Raw genomic sequence first — 23,190 nt, 5'->3', positions numbered from 1 at the left:
CAAAATACAGTACCCCTCACTCCCCTGGGCTCTCTCACATTTCTTTCAGGTTCGGTGCTCCAGCAATGAGATATCAGTGGGTAAGCCCCTCTGCTGCTCCCCCTTCCTTCAGTGTTCTCTGGCCCTTGGCTCCAGCTTAGAGCCAGCAGACATCCTCCTCTTCTGTCTCTCCTGCCTTCAGTCCTCCAGGCCCTCAGGGATGCTAGCCAACAAACCTATCTTGTTGCTCTCCTACCTTCAGCTTTCTCCCAGGAATCATCTTCTATCTCTGGCCGTTCTCAACTCCTGCCCTTACCCTAACTGACATACAGGGTCTCTTTCTAATCAGGCCTCTTATAGTGCCCAGGTACTTACTGCCCACCCTCTTAATTGGCCAGCTGGGAGCACCTGGACTGGAACAGGAGACCTGATCCCAGTTTCATTTAATGGGCCAGCTACCCTGTTATAAGAAATAGCAGCCTGAGTAAAAGGTCAAGGGCTATGGAAAGTTATGATTTCTCTTTCCAAGTAATGTGTGAGTACTAAGAAAACTGAATGACCTGAAAGGTAGGAGACCTAATGCACTCACATTATGCTCCTTTACATTGTAGATGAGTTAGAAAACCACACAGAAATATTGTATTTAATTCCACATTTGATATACAAAATATCAAAGTAAACTGCTTCCACTTACATGGTTATAAGTGATGGATTGCCCACAAATGCATGCTCAGGTATTGATTTGATGTTATTACTATGAAATCCCCTGGGGAAAAAACAATATTTTATACAATAACAAAAAGAGTGAATGTAAAACCTGTAATACATTAAAAACATTTATTATTTTTGGGCTGTTTTTCACAGTAACATAGAACTATTACAATTCATCAAAACCCTCTGTAGCTGCAAGCAATGGTGTCTTTGGCTTTCTAGTCAATGTGGACATCGCAGTTAGTTGGATTAAGACTGAAAATGGAAAGCATTTCATCCCAATACTTGTCCCATACCATCCTTGTTTCTGGGATGATTTAGATTTATGTGAATGTATAGTGTATATATCAATTTACATGTTGTGTCATGACATACCATGCATTGAACCTCCCACACGCCTTTCTTTATTGAAGTATTAGAAGTACAAGCTGTACAATGTACTTACTGCCTTCTAGAAAGGAGACAAATTCTTTGTCTCATAATTAATTACTACATTGTACTCATATGAGTAATTCTGCCATTGTTAAAAACAAACTAAGGTTTCAAAATGAACAATGATGATTTGTGTGAGAAACTTTAGTTAGTTCAATCATGAACTATGACAAAGGCTTCTCAGATTAAATTAAAAAATTTAGAAAGCCTTGAATTGTTCACGGATGCAAGCACCCTCAGTCATTACTTGTACCAATACCAGATTATCAATTTCACTGAACTAATTGTCTTGCTTGTGTAACTGGGCTAGAAAATCAAGACTCTATATTTATACTCCTTTCTATATACCATATGCAATCAAAAATATGTGCCTATACACAGTTGGGCTCTAAGCAACAACCAAAACAGAAGACTATTTAATTCAAAACCAATATACAGATTGGCTGAGTGGCCTAGACTCTACCAAGCAGGATTCCCCAGATCAATCCTTTGCTCCCTGCATGGCAGACGTAGCTGAGGAAATGGCATTACTAGCGCTCAGGGAAAATACTAGTCCCTCATCAATATATAGGTATACTTGTGTCATTACCTTAACTCGCAGGGAGAACTACAAGGCAACTTTTGAAGCCCCAGTCCTGCAACCACTTATGTACGTGCTTAACTTTACTCCTGTGAGTGGTCCCTTTGATGTCAAAGGGGCTACTCATGTGCTTAAAGTTAAGCATGTGCATAAGTGTTTGCAGGATTGAGGCCTCAATGTTTGATCCTGTTAGGTGCTGAGCACCTTCTATGAGGTACTGAGTACCCTCAGCTCCCATTTAAATCAATGGGAGCTGAGGGTACTCAGTAACCACTTGGAGATATATTACTGAGCTCTTGGGTCCCAATCCAGCAAAGCACTCAAACACATGCTTAAAGTGAATCAGAGCCTTGGTGCTGTACAATTTCATGCTCCAGACAGGCAGAGACTGAATTTAGGGGACTAAAACACCCTGGCTGAAGCCACACAATCTGATATTAGCAGATCTGATACTAAAGAGGCCAAAAATCTGAAGCAAAAAGATGCTACACAACACATATACAGTAAAACCCGCCAAGAGCAACTACTCCTGGGAGTTAGCAAAAGTGGTCTCTTATCAGAAGCGGTCTCTCTCTTTAAAGATTTGCACACCAGATAGCAGCGGTGTTCCATGGCATCTGTAAGGAGTCGCTTGTGACAGGTGGTCTCAGAGGTGGTCATTAAGGCAGGTTTTACTGAAGTTTGCTTCAAATACTTTCTAAGAAACTTACAATTTCAACTTTTCGATGTAGATTTTTATGCCCAGAGAATAATATATAAAGGGACATCTTGATCATAAAAACTGTGCCCCAGATTCACAGAGCCAGCCAGGATTTGTTCAGTACACATCTGGGTATCACCTTTGTGGCTACCCCATCCTGAGGTCAGCAGATGCCACCCCCTCCGAGCTATTGTATTTTATGTCAAGGGGCCATTATGGCAGCTGGGAATAAGGTAGATTAGTAGCCCATGGCCACAATGCCTTCTCTCTGGCCACGTTCCCTATGCCAGAACTGGAGTGTTGGCATAGGAGCTGCAGCGCTGACCCTACATTGCCTAGGGATTCTGAAGGATTTTCCAAGCAGCTTGTTAAATTGGCTTTATATCTGCTTTGTATGGCAATGGCAACACGAAGCACTCTTAAGGGTATGTCTACATTGCAATTAGACACCAGTGGCTGGCCTGTGCCAGCTGACTTGGGCTAAGGGGCTTGGGCACAGGGGCTGTTTAATTGTGGTGTACATGTTAGGGCTCAGGCTGGAGTCTGGACTCTAGGACCCTGCGACGTGGGAGGGTCCTAGAATACAGGCTCCAGCCTGAGCTGGAATGTCTACACCACAGTTAAACAGCCCCTTAGCCCATGTCCTGCAAGCTGGCACAGGCAAGCGGAGGGTTTTTAATTGCAGTGTAGACATACCCTTAGTGGCCCAGTGCATCTGTGATCATCTATGTTTTAAAAAATGCCTGCTGGTGCTATCTTTAACATCGTGGATCATTCAAACAGAAAGAATTTAAGAAATCTAATTGACTGGTATCTTTCTAGCTGTTTGCTTATTTTGCAATTCAACTAACTTGCACAATTAATCTAGGCTGGTCAGTTTCACCTTTGATTTTAGTCTGTTTTACAAACCATGTCTACGCTTCCATAAGTTTTCCAGTTTACAACACTGCACACGAATGTTTACACTGAAAAAAACCCTGTTTAAAATAAGGTTAAAAATGACTCCCCTATTTCTCCAAAATGCCTATGAGTGAACAGAAATTCCTAGCCCAGGCATTGCGCCTTTTGAAACAAGTCTCACATTTGAAGCTGAAACAAAATTGATAGTGTCCTTTTATTATTATGATATACTGCATTTCAAGGATAAAGTTCCAGAAAAGAATACTCTCTCAAAAATTCTTTTCAGTACAAAAGAGCATTTGTAACAAGTAAAAGTTATCGAAGTTAAATGTTATAAATGAAATGCTGAAAATTTTCTTTTATATATGTTGGCATGTTTGCTCACTTTTCCAGGATATAGAAAGTTTTAAAGAGCACTGATAGAAATCATCAGCTTTTCCCAAATAAAAAACATTGTCCAAAGCATCCTCTCAATAAGGTAGAGTTCAATACTTACAGTTCTTTTAAGTTTGTGAGTGTCCTGATAGCAGTGGGGAATTCATCCAGACTGTTGTAATTTAAATCTCTGCATAAAAATAGATCATATAATTTAGGTTATACACTGTTTAAGGGATAACAGAATTTGTTGGGATTTGTAAGGAAGTATCATCTTTCATGCATTAAATAAAGAAATAGGTCCAAAGGCTAGGGAATCCTCAAAATGTGATGTTTTTTAATAAACGCCATCCAATGCAGATCATCATTTTTATTTTTGATCATGGTGCTATTTTTAATTAAGTGTTACCAATTTGGAAATGAGAAAATATGGACATTTACAAATCCTAATAAGCCACCTGCTATTTTCTGATCTCTCCTCCCCACCATTCATTTGTAAGCATGAAAGGAAAATCTATTCTTACTTATGGACAACTTTGCAACATTTACATAGAAATATTTTGGGCATTTTTCATCTTAAAACTGATTTTTAAAATAAATGCCTGTACTTGTACAGTGAATTGAATCTTACATGGTTCATATGTCACATTATTTAGGTTCAGTTTGCCTCTTTTCCAACTCCCATGTTTATCATGCTTTAATTTTCTGACCTGTTTCTTGGCACAGTATGTGAAAACAAGAAAGATAAATATTCAGGAATAGCAAAGGAGAAATATCAATGGAAAAATAGTTATTGGGCAAAATCCCAGCCCCAGTGAAGTCAATGGCAAAATGTCTATTGATTTCAATGGGGTGAGGATTTCACCTATTCTGAGGTTTCAAGATTGCAGTAAGGTTGACAATATCAATACGGAGTAAAGGAGAAAGAACAACAACTCCTTGCCACACACAAGTCGTAAAAATAATATTTTATTTAGGTTAGCAACCTGGTATTCCATTTTAAGAACTGCTTGTTAGTGAGACATTTCCTCATTCCAGCACGTTCACTAGCCACGTGCTTATTCCTGGCTTGGGAAACCCATGCACATCATCTGAGAGAAGAATTTGGCCCAAGTATGCAGTTGAAACTAAAATGAAGAAAGGTCTGTTTTGTCAAACTGTTTTGTCAAACTGTGCAGCTCCATGGAGCACCGTAGAAGCTTCTGCTTTGTAGAGAATAGATTTTTAACAATTTAAATAAGAGATAATTTGACTAAATTAAATAGAAACAATGATTCACGTTGGACTTCAACAAAATATCATCATCCTTAATAACACAGGCAGGAAACTGCTGTCGTTAGTCAACAGGGCTTTTCTTCCTGTTTGTAAATTCCTTCAGGCCCTGTGCGTTGATTACACAGATAATGAACATTTGTAATTTGGTTTGGCCCTCTAGCTGAGATGGATCTGCCCAGACTGGGAAGAAGATAACCCTGTGACACCCAATGCAGCCCAGGTGATTGGCTATCTTGACGCCAGATTCCAAAACAGCCTCCCCACTGATGGTCGTGCCAACCAATGCAATAATAAACATGACTGTGGCAGGTACCATATTTTCCAAGTTCTCCTCCCTCCTTTCCAGGGTCAAGGTTGTCATCTATATCTTCTTCCCTTTCACACCAGCTAGCCAGGGCTGGGAGGATAACTAAAATCACTGCTTTTTCCCCCCATTTCAGGACAGTTGCATACTGTTGTGTGTATGTCTCCTTAAAGAACAATCACATTTTTCCTCTTCTGTTCTGGTATTTTATTGAGGGACTTTCTCTCTATGCACAGTGGGTAAAAGTCAAAGCTGTAACATTGCAGGGTGCTCTTGACAATAGAAAACTCAAGTTCTAGTAGAGAGGATTAGTTTATGTGATCAAAATTAACCCCCCCGATCCTAAATGCAACTGGAAAGTGAGCAGTGCATGGTTTTGTGGATTAAAAAGCAAACCAACCACTAGGTTCTGATGATGTTTGTTTGACATTTGGTTTATTCATTCTTCCTGTGGCACATAAAAGTCTAGTCTCCTGTGGGCTGGAATGCTTTGTGGTTGTTGGATTTAGTGTTGGATTTCAGTTGTTGGATTTAGTGTGCTGGTGCTGTGTGGTTGTGGTGGCTTGTGATATACACCAGGTCAGATTAGATCAGGGGTCTCAAACTCAAATGACCATGAGGGCCACATGAGGACTAGTGCATTGGCCCGAGGGCCGCATCACTGACACCCCCCGTCGCTGCCCCTTGCCCCGCCCCCACTCCACCCCTTCCATGAGGCCTCGCCCCTGCCCCGTCTCTTCTCCACCTCCTCCTCCAAGCGGTTTTAATAATATATATACACTCAGTAAAGCCGCCCCACTGCACTGGGCTGCACCACCACTCCCCCCCTGCTCTGCCTCTTCCAGGGGTGGCAGGTTTGTAGAAATTTTGGTGGTGCCCAAAACCTACTCCCCCCAAACTCCGCCCCCACCTGCCTAAGGCTCTGGGAGGAAGTTTGGATCGGGGAGGGTGTCCAGGGTGCAGAGTCTGGGATGGAGTTTGGGTGCTGGGTGCAGGCTCCGGGCTGGGGCAGGGGGTAGGGGGTGCAGGCTCTGGGATGGAGTTTGGGTGCTGGGTGCAGGCTCCGGGCTGGGGCAGGGCGTGGGGGTGCAGGCTCTGGGATGGAGTTTGGGGATAGGAGGGGGTGCAGGGGTGAGGGCTGTGGATGAGGGGTTTGGGGCATTGGAGAGGCTTGGGGCATTGGAGAGGCTCAGGACTAGGGCAGGGGAAGGACAGCCTGCCCTGACCCTATTGGAGGGGGGCACTAGGACCCTGCGGCAGCAAGTGATGCCAGAAGCCTGCAGATCCGAGCGTGAGCTGCAGGCCGGGGCAGTGAAGGGGCAGCAAGTGAGGCTGGGGGACACTCGGGGGAGGTGCGTGAGGGCGGCAGGCAGGGCCAGGGGAGAGACCTGGCCCCAGACATTGGGGAGCAGCGCATGGGGAGCTTAGCTGATACATAAAATAACTCGGGTGGGGGCAGGGCTGAGGGGAGTTTGGCGGCGACAGGAAGTAACTGGGGGGTGGGGGCCCCGCGGGGAGCTTGGCAGGCCTCAGGGAAGAGCTCCAAGGGCCGCATGTTTGAGACTCCTGGATTAGATGATCTATTGGTCCCTTCTGGCCTGAAACTCTATGACTTCTGCATCAGCACCAAAGCCGTTGGGCCTCTTGAAGTGCCCTGGTTGGGTAAAGTTGGTTATGATCTGTAGAGAGGATTCACTTGGTTGTGGTATAGGAGAGGAAGGGGAATAGATATGCAAGGATTATTATCCCTTAGGCATTAGTGGGTCAGGGCTCCAATACCAAACAGAGATGGTGATATCTTTATTTGTGCGTGTCTGGAGCAAATTACTTTCCTTTAAACTTTGGAGTTGTTTTCCTGTTTAGTCTTCTTTTCCCAGAATTCTTTTTTTCTTATGCTATTCAGGGAAGCCTTGTGTTCACCTCCTGCACTTTATTGAACTATTGTAGGTGCTAAGGTGACTTTATCCCTCTAACACAGAAACTTTTCAAGCGAATCCTTTAAAGACTAACAATTGGAGCAATTTTTTAAAAAGAAGAACATGTTTGTAATTGATGCTACCTGGAGCTTTTCCTTTGTGCAAGAGGTCAAAGTATCTGACTGCTTCCGCAACCACACTATGTAGCAAGATGCATTCTGCAAACTTAAAAGCTTTTTGGTTACAATGAATTTTTCCTTAACCTCTATGTCAATTAGCGTTGCTGACTAAAGATAAACAAACAAATACTGTAGCACTATCAAAGCAAGAATAACTATCCCTGAATAGTCATTTGTTATTTTGCGCCTGGTACAGTTTTAAAATGCCATTAAATAATTTATTAATAAATGCTGCCTATAAAAAAAAGCAGTGTAGTTTTATAGTTGAGAAATAGGATCACTGTACACAATCATGTGTATTGCAGTCATTGTAAACAATCATCCAGAGCCTGTAGCAATTAAGCAAGCCAAAAAGCACGTTTGGCTTTTAGCAATTAAGCAAGCCAAAAAGCATGTTTGGTATTTTTATTCTTTCAGAATATTAATGAAAACACTGAAGAAAAAAAAAATGGAAACAAATAAGAGGTCAACTCACAAAGTCTCTAGGCTGTGGAGCCCATCAAAGCATTTCTTTCCCAGGGAGTAGATTCTATTGTTATGGAGATGTCTGCAGGGGAACATTAAGAGCACAGTCAGGAAAGCACATTGCACACAGTGGAGTTAAGCAAAACATGTTGATGGTTAAATCAAAAGAAACTTATTTTCAGGCATGCACTGATTATATGCAAGTCATGCTTTTTGCAAGAGCATGTATAGGAGGGCATTTCCCCGACCTCTACCCCTCCCCTCCCCCCATCCACCCACCCAGGCTTTGATTTGGTTCCACAGAAAGGTTTTGCTTTTAAACTGCAGAGATTGTGATTCTTTCATTTAATGTATTTGTTTTCTGTCTTCATATTTGTTTTAAAAGTGCCTACCCATACGTTCTAATTTTAGACACATGGGGATTTCCTATTAAGTGTTCTGAAACTTTAAAAATAGGGTCACTGGTGATTTAAAAATATATATTTAAATTAGATACAACGTCTTTAAAAGTGTTGTGTGGGTTTTTTTTTTTTTTTTTTTTTGCTGGGTATGGGGAGTGGGCAGGATGGGAAGCAGGGAAGTGACAAAATGTACATGAGGCCTGACTAAGTGTAGTAAGAAACAGATATATTCACATGACCAAAAATCAGAATTTCAGTGTGAGTTAGTAAATATAATTGATCTCACTGATGCTATAACTTGACTTCCTCCCTGTTACACTAGCATAATTAACAATTAATTTCCAATGATATGTTATGTAATTGATAGGATTTTCAGTTTGACTTTTTTGGTAGTGATTGGCTTGAAACAAACCTGCAGATCTGAAAGTTTGGGACATTCAAAATTTGGCTTAGAATTTTGCTGCTTATGCCTATTTCTAAATTCTTAGATCTTAATAGAGAAATTGCTCTGTGTAGCTTAGTAACATGGATGGATGTAACTTGGTGTAATTTCAGTGCATTTTTTTGTTTAAGAGAATGCTTTTCCAGCTGACTTCTCTCTCCTATTTTACCTTCCTCACTCCGCCCTCATGGTAGGAGAGAAACTGTGGGAGTTGTACATAAAAGAAGAGAAGGTCTGTGAATGTGAGAGTCAGATACTATTCTCATCCATGTCTTTGTTTTACACAGAAGTATTTTAGTTATCAAAAGCTCTCGATAAATTTTTAGAACCTACACAAACTGTATTCAGCTATTTATGAACTGACTCTAAAAGATAGAGATTCTGATATTGTACCAAAAATTTTTTTTTTTCCTCTCTAGGAAGAAACCTCAATCATTTTAATCCCAAATACTATATTGACCTTTTAGGCTATAGCAGTATGAAGAATTTGCCCCAAAACTCCAATTAGTTTTGCATCTTTAATGACCATAGGTCCAATCCTGCTCCCATTGAAGCCAATGTGAGTTTTCCCACTGACTTAAGATTTGCAGAACTGGAGAGAGGGTAGCAAAACATGTGAACAGAACCACACTAAGTGATTTGGAGAGACTGGAACACTGGGTGCTGCAGATAGTTAGGGGTGATTAAATACTAATAACTCTAAAGTCTTACACCCAGAAACAGGAGATAAACAGCAGATGCAAAATGAGGGGACCTAGCCAAGCAGCAGCACCTATTGCATCAAGTGAAGCTTATTTTCATTTTGTCTTCTTAATTGTCCTAATGTTACTGAAGTTTCAGCAGGGAAGGTGGGGAAATGAGACTGGGAGGAGAGCTGGGGCATGAGAAGATCTCTACCTTAACAAGTGGTTGACAACATGATGAAAAATAACTGAGGGATCTGGAAGCTCAGCCAAATGAAACATACCCATTCTTTTAAAGGTTAAAATCTAAAAAGGTTAAAATCTCATACTGAAACTCAATCTGTACCCACACAGGCAGAGAGCAAAGTCTGTCCACAAGGTGGTAGATGGAATTCCTTCTGCTTACCCTGTATGGCTTGTACCTCGTATAATTGTATTGCTCACATTCTGCACTTGCTAGAGGTGACGGATGAGCTTCTATGGTTATGATACTCTGCACCCCGTATTTATCACAGTGGTAGGATTATGATATGATTATGACATAATAATGATGCATCTTGTACAAAATGTGTTATGTGAGGTGTCCGGTTTATAGCCCAAAATATCAATTTAATGCTAAAACTATAACATAAAACAATAGCCCATATTAACCAACCTCAAGGTTTACAGATCATTTCACATTTTTGGGCAGTCTAGTTTTAAAGTATCTCTTACAAAGCTTAATTTAGACATTGCATCTTGAAATAATTTATTACAAAGAGGCCAAGGTCTTGCAAAAATCATTAAAAAAAAATCAATAAAACTTACAGAACTACCAAACTGGAGAGGTTTCCAAAAGCATAGTCTGGTATGTGATGTATTTTGTTCAATGCCAGTGTCATTGCCTGAAGTGCTGATAAACTCCTAAAAGCTTGCACAGGAATTTCTGTCAAAGAGTTGTCATCCAGCCACAAGTGTCTAAGAGAGACCAAGCCACTGAAACAGTTGGGTGGCACGTAGTTGATGTGGTTGGCATCGAGGCGTCTAAAAAACCAGAAATTTGGAATACTGACTCTGAGAAAAATGTAATGAATTGACACAACAGACGTAAAAGGATACTGTCAAGTATAGAGTGCTCCAAAGGGGAGGGTGGGGGGAAGGGTCATCACATCCCCTGTTGGTGCTCTGGAGATACCCACATTTTCTTCTACTTTACGTTCTGGTCCTTGAGGCCCCACACCATGGTCAACATTCTTATAGTCAATATCTAAACTGGACTCATTTTGGAGCCATCAGTGTGACTCTTTTATGGATTGATATGGCACTCCTCCATGGGCTGAGCAATGAGTTTATTTCCCCTTCTGAGCTCTCAGGCACCTTAAGGGATTAAAAACTAGGTCAGAAATTCATTCAGAGACTCTTTCATTATTTTAATGTCTCTGGGTCGTGAGATTGCTTCTGCGTAACTGAAAGAAGCATTTGACTCTCCATAGTTTTCAGCACCATCTTAGAAGCCTAAAAAGAAATTTTTATTTCTGACTAATTGTATCTATTACATTTGGTGAAATATTGGTTCTTCCTGTGTTTCTCATGAAGGCTGAAGCTAACGTGTCATTTGCAGGGCAGAGACGACTTCCTTTTATTTTGCACCAGCATTACCGATGAGCTGGTTTCATCCGTAGGAAAAACTAAAGCAGTTTGGTTGCTGCAGAACCAACACAGGGAGAATACCTGCACAACAGATGATTTGTTTTTCTCTAGATTCTATGGGCCTCATTGTGATCTCACACTGGTGTAAATCAGGAATAATCAATGCAGTTTCAAGGGCATAAACAGGTCTGAGATAAGAATCAGGCCCTATATAATCAATGGTTTAAAATTATTTTTATTTTGTGTTCCTGGTAGAGCACAATTGGAAGAACACTTCAATTTTCTGAAATGTCAGGGAACATATATGTGATCTGTATGCTTATCATAACTCTTCTATGCTTTTACTTACTTCTAATCTGCTTTAATGACTTTGCACACTTGTTTGCACTACAAAAGTAATTATTTAGCTCTTTTGTTCAGGCTGCCAGTTTACAGGATGTTATTAAAAGGAAGCAGTAGTGAATTTTCAAAAGCATGTTTGAAAACATTACAGAACAAACAGATGCACCCTGAGCATAAGGAGGTAATCCTTCACAACCCGAACTGGGTCCATTTGAGAGAGGGGGAATGAATACGCTTTGTGGCAAGCATACTAATCTCTTTATTTAAAGTGCTTCCTCATTTACAGTCATGCAAAATGTCGGGTCCATTCTGTCTCCTACTCCACAGTGCTTCTACCTACTGCATGAGAACCAATAATGAATTCTAAGGCTCCGTGCCAGACTTGCAAATAACTGAGACAAGGTCAGTTGGAACAAATTTATAAAGTTCAGTGTCAAAGCCCTTGTACAATTAAATTTTCACTATAATAACTGACATGGCAAGCAGCAGAGACAGAGCTTCCAAAATAACTCAAGGGTCTGTCAACAATGGGTGAGGCTGGAAAAGTTTAGAAATACCCATGCTGTACCTCCCCCACTCCCCAGGCAACAACATACTTTGCTTGTGTTTTCAAATAAGGTATAATTTGAGTGAGTAGATGGCGTTTCTTTGTGTTTGGTTAGAAGTAAATTTCTTGTCTGTGTGATGTCTGTATGTAAACTAAGGAGTTATAGTTGCACTAGTTTGACAGTTACACTGATTAAAGAATGGAGGCTTTATTCAATTTAAATGTGTTACTGTATTGCAATTAACATCTTGTCTCATGTGGGGTCTCAGTCTGCAGCACGTGTTGACTCCAAAGGGGCTACATGCACAAGGGTTGCAGGATAGAAGTTGTTTTGTTTTAGATGATCCAGAAACTATGGATGAAATCCTGGCCGCACTGAAGTTAATGGCAATATTTTCATTGATTTCAGTGGGATCAGGATTTCATCCTCCACATATTTTACAGAAAATTTAGAAATTGAGTTAGTTGAAAGCATAAATTCCCAAATGTAAGTGGTATTGTCCCCTGTATGTATGTGTGTGCAGTCGTATTTAATTGTGATTCAAAGTTAGGTGAATTATTGTTTCAATATAACTTATGGCAAAGCAAGAAACTACTATGGCTTATACAGTATGTAGTGTAGTTGCAGGACTTACAAGTGCTCTTAAAATGTATAAATAACAAATGTTTCTTTGTTATCTAATCTTTTTTTAAAATAAATTCCTGAGTACCATTTTCCAACTTGCAGATAATAAAACATTTCATTAGTGGTTGTGTGTTTCCTGGCATCATATAAATAATCTATACTGATGTATAAAACATTGAGCAAAATCATAGTTTTCAGCCAACTTTTTTACTCATGTTGATCAAAGTTTTGGCACTTTCAAAACTAAACCCATTAACTCATAAACATGACCTTACTTATAATTTAAAATATATAGTTAACATGTGGGCCGTTTAAAAGATCTATTATATTCCAAAGAAAGCCAATTTAGGGATACAAAAATATTTGATCTCCTCTGATACGCAGCCTATAAAATGACATCCAGCATGATATTTATCATGAGCTCACTTAAAATGTCCAAAGTAAATGCTTAAATTATGCACAATGTAGTCCACTGTAATTGTTTGTACTGTGTATGCTCTGACCATATGTTTTGCAGCTCATGTAAAGATACTATTCATGCAGAATTCTAAAAGTGGATAAAGTAAAAGAGCTGACTCTCAGATTTAAGAATAAAACACTAATTCCTTCCATAATTATTACTGGTATTCTGGACTATTGTCAGTGTATACAGGATCTGGGTTTAGGCATAGTTTGACTACTATATTTTGGGGTGGAAGCTCCAGTCAGGCCAATTGACTGGGGGTGCAAATTCTGTGCCTGCCCAAGGATTGCTGTTGGGGGGGGCAATGCCTCCCTAAATCCCCCCAAACTATGCCCAAGGAACTGGGACAAGATTATAGTGGTGCTGGCCCATCACTATAGTTAAGATTGTGTCAGAACTTCTGTTTAAAGGTTTAAATAGGCTTAATTGGATTCCTTTGAAATTTGATATGCCTCAGAAGAGTGCAATTGAGGGGTAATGACCCAAATTTGGGGTAATTTGAGCTAGGGGTTGTGGAAATACAAGCCCCCTATAAAGTAGCCATTTTTCAAAAAGTTTCTAGGTGATTTTTGTTTTGTTTTGTTTTTGCACAGAGATAGAGATCACACTACTGATGTGATGTGGGTCAAAACGGTCTAATTATGTCAAATTTTACCCAAGATAATGCATGGAACCCATAAATATTTGGGGGACCTAAACTGAGAATGGTATTTAAGAAAATGTACAGTTTTTACAATACACATGTGCCAATACAGACAAATGGCTAGAGCAGTGTTTCTCAAACTGGGGTCCGCAGGCCCCACCGATTAACTCATTGAGAATGGTATCTAAGAACACATTCACTTCTTCGCTTGCATAGATGTAGGGTCTAGAAGAATCACTGTGCACCCGAGGGGGTTTCTCTGCAGTCACTTTATGCTTGCGTGGGTAGTTTGAGGAGATAGGCCAAAGCCATTGCCCCTGGTAAACGTCCCACAACTGACATTTTTAGTCTGAGCTTTGTACACCTGTGCAATAAAGATTTAATAACTCAGGTTTCTTGCTACAAGTCGTGCCTGTTATAATAGAACATGTTTTCAGTTTATGGGGAGGCTTCTGTGTGTGCAGAACAGTCAGTAGCTGGTTTAACCAAACTGTTATATTTGGTGGCGAGAAGCTGGAGAGGACTGTGTGTGTGTATGTATGTGTGTGTGTGTGTGTGTGAGAGAGAGAGAGAGAGAAGGGGGGACAGAGAGAGGGGTTGACGCTGTGGAGAAGCCAGGAAATGAGGACAGGTGGTAGGCAAGCCTTAGGTTGGTTGATAAAATCTGTATTTTACTAGCCCGTGGGGGAAGTAAGTGGATACTTACGGATCTCAGGGAAGATTAGTGTGGTATTTCCAAAGACACACAGCATGGAGGTTTGGAATTGATAGTACACATACCTTGACCACTGAGGGAAAAGAAATATGTGCGATGCCAGGATTGCCAATGTATGGACTGTGGGTGATTCTTGGATCACAAGATTTGCAGAAGTTTGTGGGAGAGCCAGGGGCAAACCATGACATGGGGATTGCTGACTACCGACTGATTTGGGTGGAGATAGGTGGCCTGTGTTGACATCTGAGTTTGCCCACTCTGCAACATCTAACCAGGGACTTAAGAGGCTGTGATCTGCCAGTCATTGTGGTGATTCACTTGGACGGAAATGATCTGGGCCTTAGGCCTAGTGTGCGGCTCATACAATGTACGAGAGCAGATCTGGACCACGTCAGAGATTTGTGTCTAGGAGCTGTGATAGTTTTCTCTTCTTTGGCTGAGTGTCCAAAGAATTGCTACAGCTACAATATGAAAACTATTAATAAGTGTTGGAAGAACATAAATTGGGAAATTGGAAGGCTCATGGCTGACCAGAAAATGTGTACTATATGGCATAGAAACATTACAGGCTGTTCTCAGGGGTACAGCTATTGGACCAGGGTCAGAGGATATTTTTCTTAAACATAAAACTGTCATTATTATGGAACAAAAACCCTGTCTGTGATTTTTCTCACTGGCTGTGCCACAAACTCCACCCTCCATGTACCCACTAAAGGGACCAACAAAATCAGTTGCTTAATGGAGGTGGTTTTCCACTAAGGTGAAGCAGAACTACATTCAAGGCGCCTGGATCTCTGATGCAATGCAATGCAGACTGTTTGCACCGCATTGCTAGCCTACTCTGGTCCTAAAGCTGGCTGAACCTGCCCAGGGAGCATCCCCCAGAGTACCGGTGATCTTCCTGAGGCATGTAGCCAGCCTACGGGTACTCACATCAGTCTCCCTCCCTTCCGCTAGTGTATCAAAGAAAGGAGGGCTGATTGGGATGGCCCTGTGCTAAGCGGATTCCTGTTTGATTCCAACCTCTTATAACTGTCTGCAGCCCAGTGTAAGACAGAGTGATCCTTAGGCTGCTCTAACATTGCACAGGGGGGCCAACCCAGCACAGACATGTGGCAGAATGAGGGGAATGCAAAAGTGATCGTTAAGGCAGCTTTGCAGGTACACAAATAACCTTCACCTGCACTCTATTCAATTCAGCTGCACCCCAGGATCAGGCTCAATGTGAATGTAGACAACTTTTAAGACTGCATGCTTCCTAGGAAGGATGATTACTTTACAGGTTTCACTGATTATTATATAGTGATAATGTGTCATGGTATGATGAGGAATAAAGTTTAAATCATCATTAGATTGGGATCCCTCCTGAGTGGCAACATGGGTAGAGCTTTTTGCATGAAAATTTTTCTTGTAGGAAAATGTGGCTTCATCTAAATCAACATTTTCTTGTGAAAATGTTTATTTTTGACTAAATTTTCCATTTTTGCATTTGAAGGAATAAAAAATTGAGTTGACATTTCTAAACAAAATTTCATTTTTTTCCATTTCAAAATGCCAATTCAAACCTCTTTGGATTTTTTCCTTCTTTAAAATATTTCATTTTTTTTGTTCCAATTCAGAATGGAAACTAATTCTGAAATGTCAAAATTTCTTGGGGGATGAAAATTTCATTTCCCATCCAACTCTAGCCACAAATGAATTATAGAGAAAATCCCAGATAATTGCCACTTAAACCTTTACGTGACATCAAACCTGATAATCATGTACCCTGTATATACCAAATAGATTAAAGACAAATAAAAGCTATTTAAGAAATGCTTTGGGCAACTTAAAAAAAATCTTATTGAAACCTTACTAGTACTATTTTCATATCCTGCCTCCTATAAAGTCAGGATGACTTACAACAATTAATTCAGGAGAGACGTTTGTTCTGTTTAGTATAGGAACTATCTTTTTATTTTGATCCTCTGCCCACTGAAGACAATAGAAAAACTCTTGTTGAATTTTAGGGGCGCAGGAGTAAATGATCCATATTACTGGGAATGCATTTCTTTGCTTGTTAATGCCCTTTATGAATAGTGAGCTATGGGCAAGAAAGCACTGCCTAGTATGTCATTGATTTTTGGCTATTTCCATGTTGGTTGAGCAACCGTAACGTTACTCATTAGTAATGGTGTATAAACATGAGACTAAACAGAGCGTAAAGTTTCATCAAAGTTTCAGAACTTTGTATACAATGCTAAAATAATCAAAATTTAAAAATGGCAAAAAGTTTCTTCATTATGAATGTAAGATTTTCTTTCCTTTTCATTAAAAACATTCATATAAGGAGGTCTGCAAATTCTTTAGTTGTATGGTAAACTTGTATATTATTTCTTGCATTAACATTTGCAGAAATAATTCTTTTCTATTAAAATTTTCCACATCTAAAAACCTCTGGGGCATTAGAACATATATGCTTATTCATATACCTTCTTGACATCAAGGCAGACGGCAAGAATGGGGATGCCAGAGTCCTGAGCAGTATGCAAACAACTAAGCGCACCAGCTGATGCTCTATTCTAAAAAAACTTCAGGGTGAATAAGGTAAAGTAGACAGCACTCAAATGACACTGGCAAACACTATGGACAAATATCTTAGTCCTGGCAAATCAGTGATCATGTTAGTTACATTTATCCATGATACTTGAAAACATATTTTCCTTTCTTGGGTGTAACAGAAATGAATGGCAATCTTAGGCTAGGTCTTCACTACGGGTGGGAGTTGACCTAAGATACGCAACTTCAGCTACGCAAATAACGTAGCTGAAGTTGTGTATTTTAGGTCAACTTACCTGGCTGTGAGGATGGCGGCGAGTCGACCAGTGCCGCTCCCCCACCAACTCTGCTTTCGCCTCTCGCTGTGGTGGAGTTCCGGAGTCGACTGCAGAGTGATCGGGGATCGATTTATTGCGTCTACACTAGACATGATAAATCGATCCCTGATAGATCGATCGCTACCCGCCGATCCGGCGGGTAGTGAAGACGTGCCCTTATTGTTGGGATTAGTATTTCACATTATTTCCCTTCACTTCATACAGTACTTCAGATGAAAATTACAGTACGCTATAAGGCATGATTCTGTAGAACTCAGTTGTGAATCCATTATGACTTGGGCACTTCCAAAATGAAAGCGCTTTGATTAGTTCCTTCAAACCCTTATGTAATACAGGAACACTGTGTTTCACGTAATCATTTGGCTCAAACCTAGGTAGTTGATGCCTTTAAGAACTGTTGAACTAGTACATCCTCATAGTTGACAAGGGGTGTAGAGTCCCTTGTAAAATTGAAGAGGATTTTAATTATTGCTTGATTCTCCAATACATTCATTCAATTTTGGGGATTAAAACATATCTATACACCAGAGAATGGAGGAAAAGCCTGTCCTATAATGTATATTTTTATGCATAAATAAAACAATTGCTATTAAACTGGTGCTATAAGTGAGAAGGGAAAAGTTGTAGCTTTTTGTACTAATAAAATGAATTTAGCATTGTCACATGATCAGCTACGCATCTTTAAGGCAGCAATAGAATTAGCTTGGCTACCCACCCCTAAACACGATAATATTTTTAGGGTTAAAAAAAAAAAAGGATGAGAGAGTTGGCACCAACATTCAGCAGTTCACAACTACTCTAGCCTAAGGACTGGGTTAATGAGGCTCACACAAATCATGCCAGACTATAAAGTTAAACATAAATAAATACTAAACCTGGCTATCCTAAAGACAACTTTGCTTTGGTAAAAGGTTTCTAAGAGCTTTTAACCTTTTAATTACTCTTTTGATAGAACTTCTGTTATTTCAAGGGTTTCAAAAAGTAATTCCTATTGTAAATCAGAAACCAAAGCAAGAGTCACCTTCTGAACAAAAAATTACTACACTCTATGAAACAAGAAACTGAATCTCTGCACACCTTTATCTGACAGGCACAACCCAGTTGGAACAAACAAAAGAATCATGGTTTTCTTTTCCTCAAAGAGTTCACTTTTGCTAATGATCTTCTTTCAGCTGATAGTAGCTTTTCTGTACAAGCCCTTATCACTCCATCTTCTGTCTGCTACACAGCTGTTTAAAGTTCTTACTGGCCTCTGTCATTCTTTTTTTTATTTTAATTCTGTTACCAGATACCAGTCTTTTACACAGACCACATAACCCTATGGTTTTCTTCTTCAGCTTCTTCTTTCCCACCTTAGGGAAAGACATTCTCAACAAAGAATGAGAGATACTGTCATTTTATTTAGAAACTGTGCTGAAAATTCCACAGTCTCTCTCAAAGCAACAAAAAAACCCTTGTTTGCCTACCTTATCACGTTTTAGCCCCAAATACCTATAGAATAATGAGATTTAGCAAGATATTATTTTTTATGTTTAGAAGGGGGAAAAATCAAATGTAGTCATTAGACCAGGTTTTCTCATGACTTTCATGAAAATCAAGGAAAGAAGAATAACCTTAAAAGCACATGCTTGAGATATTTTATGCTGTCTCTGGTCAATAAAGAAAAAGGCCGCTGAAGGAAGTAATGATTATTAGATAACCAGTTCTTAAGATTGCTTTACACTAGTGTCTGTAATAAACTTTTTGAAAATACAAAAGCCAAATGTTGTCCAAGACAGACATAAGAATGCATGGGCAATAATAAGTCACAGAGATGTCTTTTTATGTTTGAAATCATTACAAAAAATTTCAGTTTTTTTTAAAAATGTGTCTAAATTTAGTGTATGCAAAAGATACTGGAGGCTTCTCTTTATACACAGAACAAGGCTATAGCATAATCTGAGACAGTTCAAGTTTTTCCACAATACCCCCATCAATATGTCTCAACTCTGACCTAAGCCAGTCTATAGCATAGTCTATATGTTCTCTAAGGGCTTGTCTATACTTACGCGCTGGTTCGGCGGCAGGCAATCGAACTTCTGGGTTCGATTTATCGCGTCTAATCTGGACGCGATAAATTGAACTCAGAAGTGCTCCCCGTCGACTCCGGTAATCCTGCTCGCCGCGAGGAGTACGCGGAGTCGACGGGGGAGCCTGCCTGCCGGGTCTGGACCGCGGTAAGTTCGAACTAAGGTACGTCGACTTCAGCTACGTTATTCACGTAGCTGAAGTTGCGTACCTTAGTTCGATTTGGGGGTTTAGTGTAGACCAAGCCTGAGTCCTCATCCTCTCTGCAGACTCCCAATGAAGTTGCTAATTAGTGCAAACTGTGGTAATGATTTTTGTGATACTAAATATTTGAATTTTTCTAGTGCCTTCCACATAAGGAGCTAAAAAATTTACAAAGATTAATTATGCCTCCAACACCCTTGTGAAGAGGATGGGCTTTACACCAATTCTGCAGATGGGAAAAACTGAAGGACCGAGAAGTTGCTGTCTGAATTTTCACATGTCCCCAGATGTAAGGCACCTAAGATTTTGAGTGCCCAGCTTTGGCTATCTTGATGTCTGAAGTTCAGCACCCAAAATTAGTCAATACTTTTGAAACTTCAGACTCCAGTTTCTTGCCCAGGTCACAACGGATGTTTGTGGCTAATCTGGAAATAGAATGTTTATCTACTGACCCCCACTCCTGTGTTACCCACAAGACTATCCTTTCTTACTTGTCTACTGGGAACTACTGTAAGACAATTCATATCACTTCACACAAGCCACTAAACAGCCAGCTAATGGTAACTTTTGGTCTTTGGACCTGGGCAATAGTTCCGATAAAATGGACTCACAGACAAGGCTAATATGATACAGCCAAGTCATATAAGTGTGGGGACCTGTTTGCCTTGTGTGCTTCAAGCACATGACACAAAAGGGAATTAAAGATGAATTAATAGTGTTTTCACTGTTGTAAAACAAATATTAATTACAATGTCATTTAGAGATTTAAAAATATATTAAAGGTGTTCTTCAGGAAACCTTAATGATGAGAAAGATCAGCAGTGTTCATGAAAGCAATTTCTATTTTCAATTATACTTGACCGAACAGTAAGTATCACAGTGCAGTGCATCTTTGCTCAGACTTTGAACCATCTTAAAGTACTGTAAAGCAACTGTCACATGAAGTCACTTCTGATGTTTACTTGAAGAATATGGTATTGTAGTTGAAAATGAATTCAAAGGAAGTTGGGAAGAAAAAGTTGACCAAATATACTATTTGATAACAACATTATCTTATAAATTAGTTACATTAACAACGTAATATAGTGTAGTATATCAAGTATACTTACAGAGACTGAAGACTGCGCAAGTTCTGGAGTGCTTCAGTGGGAACCTGCTTTAACTGATTGTTCTGCAGCATTCTTCATTAAAATCCGGAAACAATGTAAGAAAAAAGATCAGGAGTACTTGTGGCACCTTAGAGACTAACAAATTTATTAGAGCATAAGCTTTCGTGGACTACAGCCCACTTCTTCGGATGCATATGTAAGAAAAGAAAATTATTTTACTTTACATACTTTAGGCCAAATTTTGCTCTCTTTCACCCATGAAACTCCAGGAATGGGATTGTATGGGTATTATGGGGCGCAGATTTTGACCTTATCAAATTAAGATGTAATTTACACATATATCTAAAAATTACTAAACCACCTTTAAAACTCACATTTTGCATTCTTTCATTAGTGGATTTGTCTTCTCAAGGGGAGCAAATACCTGCAGCGTGAACTAACTGTATTAATAGTAGCATGCTAGCTGAGGGCTGGATTTTCAAAAGCATCTGAGGCAGTTCAGAATACAAAGTCCCACTGGCTTTCAATGGAACTTGTTCTCCTAACTCTTTTCAGGTACTTATGAACCTGTCTCCCCCCAAAAACTCAAGTCCCTTCCTATTTCTTACTCAGACAAAATTTCAAAGGCAATGGACCACCTCCTGAGATTCTTACTCAAGAAAACAGCTATTACAGCTAATTGGAATTTTTCTCAGTGAAGACTTTAAAATTTGACCCAGGTAGAGTTTTGCCTGAGAAAAGATTATAGAATTTGGCTTGGTGAGATTAATTTTTTCAAGTCTACAGAGGAAGTTGCTCCTTGTTGCACAAAAAAAGGCAATGACCTGAAAAACAATCCATTCTATATCTGTCACGCCACCTTCTTCTCAGGGGCCAAAATTCACTTTTCATTTCTTTTGAATTTGATGAAACATTTGGGGCTAGGGCAGGAACAGAGGACTTCCAGAAAAACCCAAGAAGTGCCAAAGCCAGAGGTCCACGCCTGGGTAAACTCCCACTGTGCAAAAAGGCTTTGCCTGAGTAAAAATGAAGGACTCTATTGTGCTGTTAAGGCCCAGCCAACCAGTAAGGGAAAGTACGGAGGGGGTGTGACTAGCTATCCTCTATGTCCAGCCAGAAGCTGAGCTGGTCACTGCAAAAGGGGTAGTGCGGCTTTGGCTCTGCTCCTTCTCGGTCCCCAGTAGAGGAGGTATTTCTGTCAGTAACACTATCCCTTGGTAGCCCCAGAGCTCCCTGAGCCAAAGACTGCTATTGTGCCAACTCCTGAGAGGACGGGGCGAGAGAGTCCTTGTTACCATCTCCCCACTTACACATCTTGCAGTGGCTGGGCATAATCTTGAAGTGAATAGGATTCTCTGGATTTGGCTGATACTGAATAGGTGGTTGGCATTTTATTCAAAAGGGGCAAATTTTGACATCCTTACCCAGGCAAAACTTCCCCTGAAGTTGAGTTAAGTAAATAGAGTGGGATTTGGCCCATAATCCTATTTTTACAACTTTTATTATGTGCAGTATTATACTTCTCAAATGCACAAGTTTTTAATAAAAAATAAACACAAAAAAGGCAGATAATATTCTTTAGCTGTTTTTTATAGATCCGAGCTTATCCTGAATTGATTACATCCACGAGGATACAAGATTTAGATATGAACGGAGAGCTGTATTTAAATTATGCCTAGTTTACAGTAATTAATCTATCCAGCTTGCCCCTCAAAAAGCTAAAAGAAAAACTATCCTCAATTTTATCCAGCCATTAAAAATGCCTCCGAAGCTTTTAGACTTGAATTTAGAACTTTTGTGGACAGTTAAAGAAACTATTAACTGGAACAATTTTTGTCTTTGATATTGTACAGTGATATTTAGTTGATGAGCAAGCTATTTTAGAACCATTTGTATTTAGGACATTTTCCATATGATAAAGCAAATATATACAAATATTAATATGTATCTTCATTCCATCTGAATCGCTCACAATGGACTGATCAAAATATGCAATTTATTTGATCAAATCTTTACATGTTAATTAGTTCCCTAGAGCATTTAGGAAATCAAATATATCAAACACTACACGGTTTACTTACAGCACTTTAAGACTGAAAAGGCCAGCAAATGCTCCCCTGGGAATGTATGTCAAGCCATTTCCTGCAAGACGTCTGCAGGGTTTAAAAAAAAAAAAAAAAAAAAAGGTAAATACATTTCTCTTCATGTGGAATTAATTTGGTTGTTAAAATGCAACATGAGTATGTTTGAACCACAGATGCCAAAGGCAGTTGTTTAGGAGCCTTGTTTTGTCATCATTAATATACTGTTAAAAAAAAATCCTGTAACTGTGTAGTCAATTTACTGGCAGCTGGGCTGCAGAGACAAATGCACTTTCACTATAAATCAAGTTTATGGTTTACAATGCATATCTAATTGTTCATACTGTTCTTTTTAAAGAGTAAACAATGTCTAATACTAAAATATAAATAGGCTGACTACCAGTGGTATTATGGAACGTTCTGGCTCATATTTTTAGATCTGTGCATGCATAATTTGTATGTTCATTTTAATGCAATTGTGCACACAATCACAGTACATGCACACATTAATGATCATGACTCATTTACCATGACTGCACATGAAGTA

General features: G+C 39.7%; 1 protein-coding gene across 1 annotated transcript in view; it reads right to left on the bottom strand.

Annotated features, from left to right (window-relative positions):
- LGR5 (leucine rich repeat containing G protein-coupled receptor 5) overlaps positions 1-23,190 on the bottom strand; it is a 124,690-nt gene that overhangs the window by 25,359 nt on the left and 76,141 nt on the right. Inside the window, exons 3-8 of the mRNA XM_054026474.1 lie at positions 22,644-22,715; positions 20,563-20,634; positions 10,150-10,365; positions 7,827-7,898; positions 3,799-3,867; positions 674-745 (exon numbers count right to left, since the gene is read on the bottom strand). Of these exons, the coding sequence (XP_053882449.1) occupies positions 674-745; positions 3,799-3,867; positions 7,827-7,898; positions 10,150-10,365; positions 20,563-20,634; positions 22,644-22,715 (573 nt within the window). The remainder of the gene's footprint in view (positions 1-673; positions 746-3,798; positions 3,868-7,826; positions 7,899-10,149; positions 10,366-20,562; positions 20,635-22,643; positions 22,716-23,190) is intronic.

The sequence above is a fragment of the Malaclemys terrapin genome, chromosome 1 (genome assembly GCF_027887155.1).
Source record: "Malaclemys terrapin pileata isolate rMalTer1 chromosome 1, rMalTer1.hap1, whole genome shotgun sequence".
NCBI classification, from domain to species: domain Eukaryota; kingdom Metazoa; phylum Chordata; order Testudines; family Emydidae; genus Malaclemys; species Malaclemys terrapin.
Note: the sequence above shows the minus strand (reverse complement) of the source record. Positions and strands in the feature narration are given on the sequence as shown.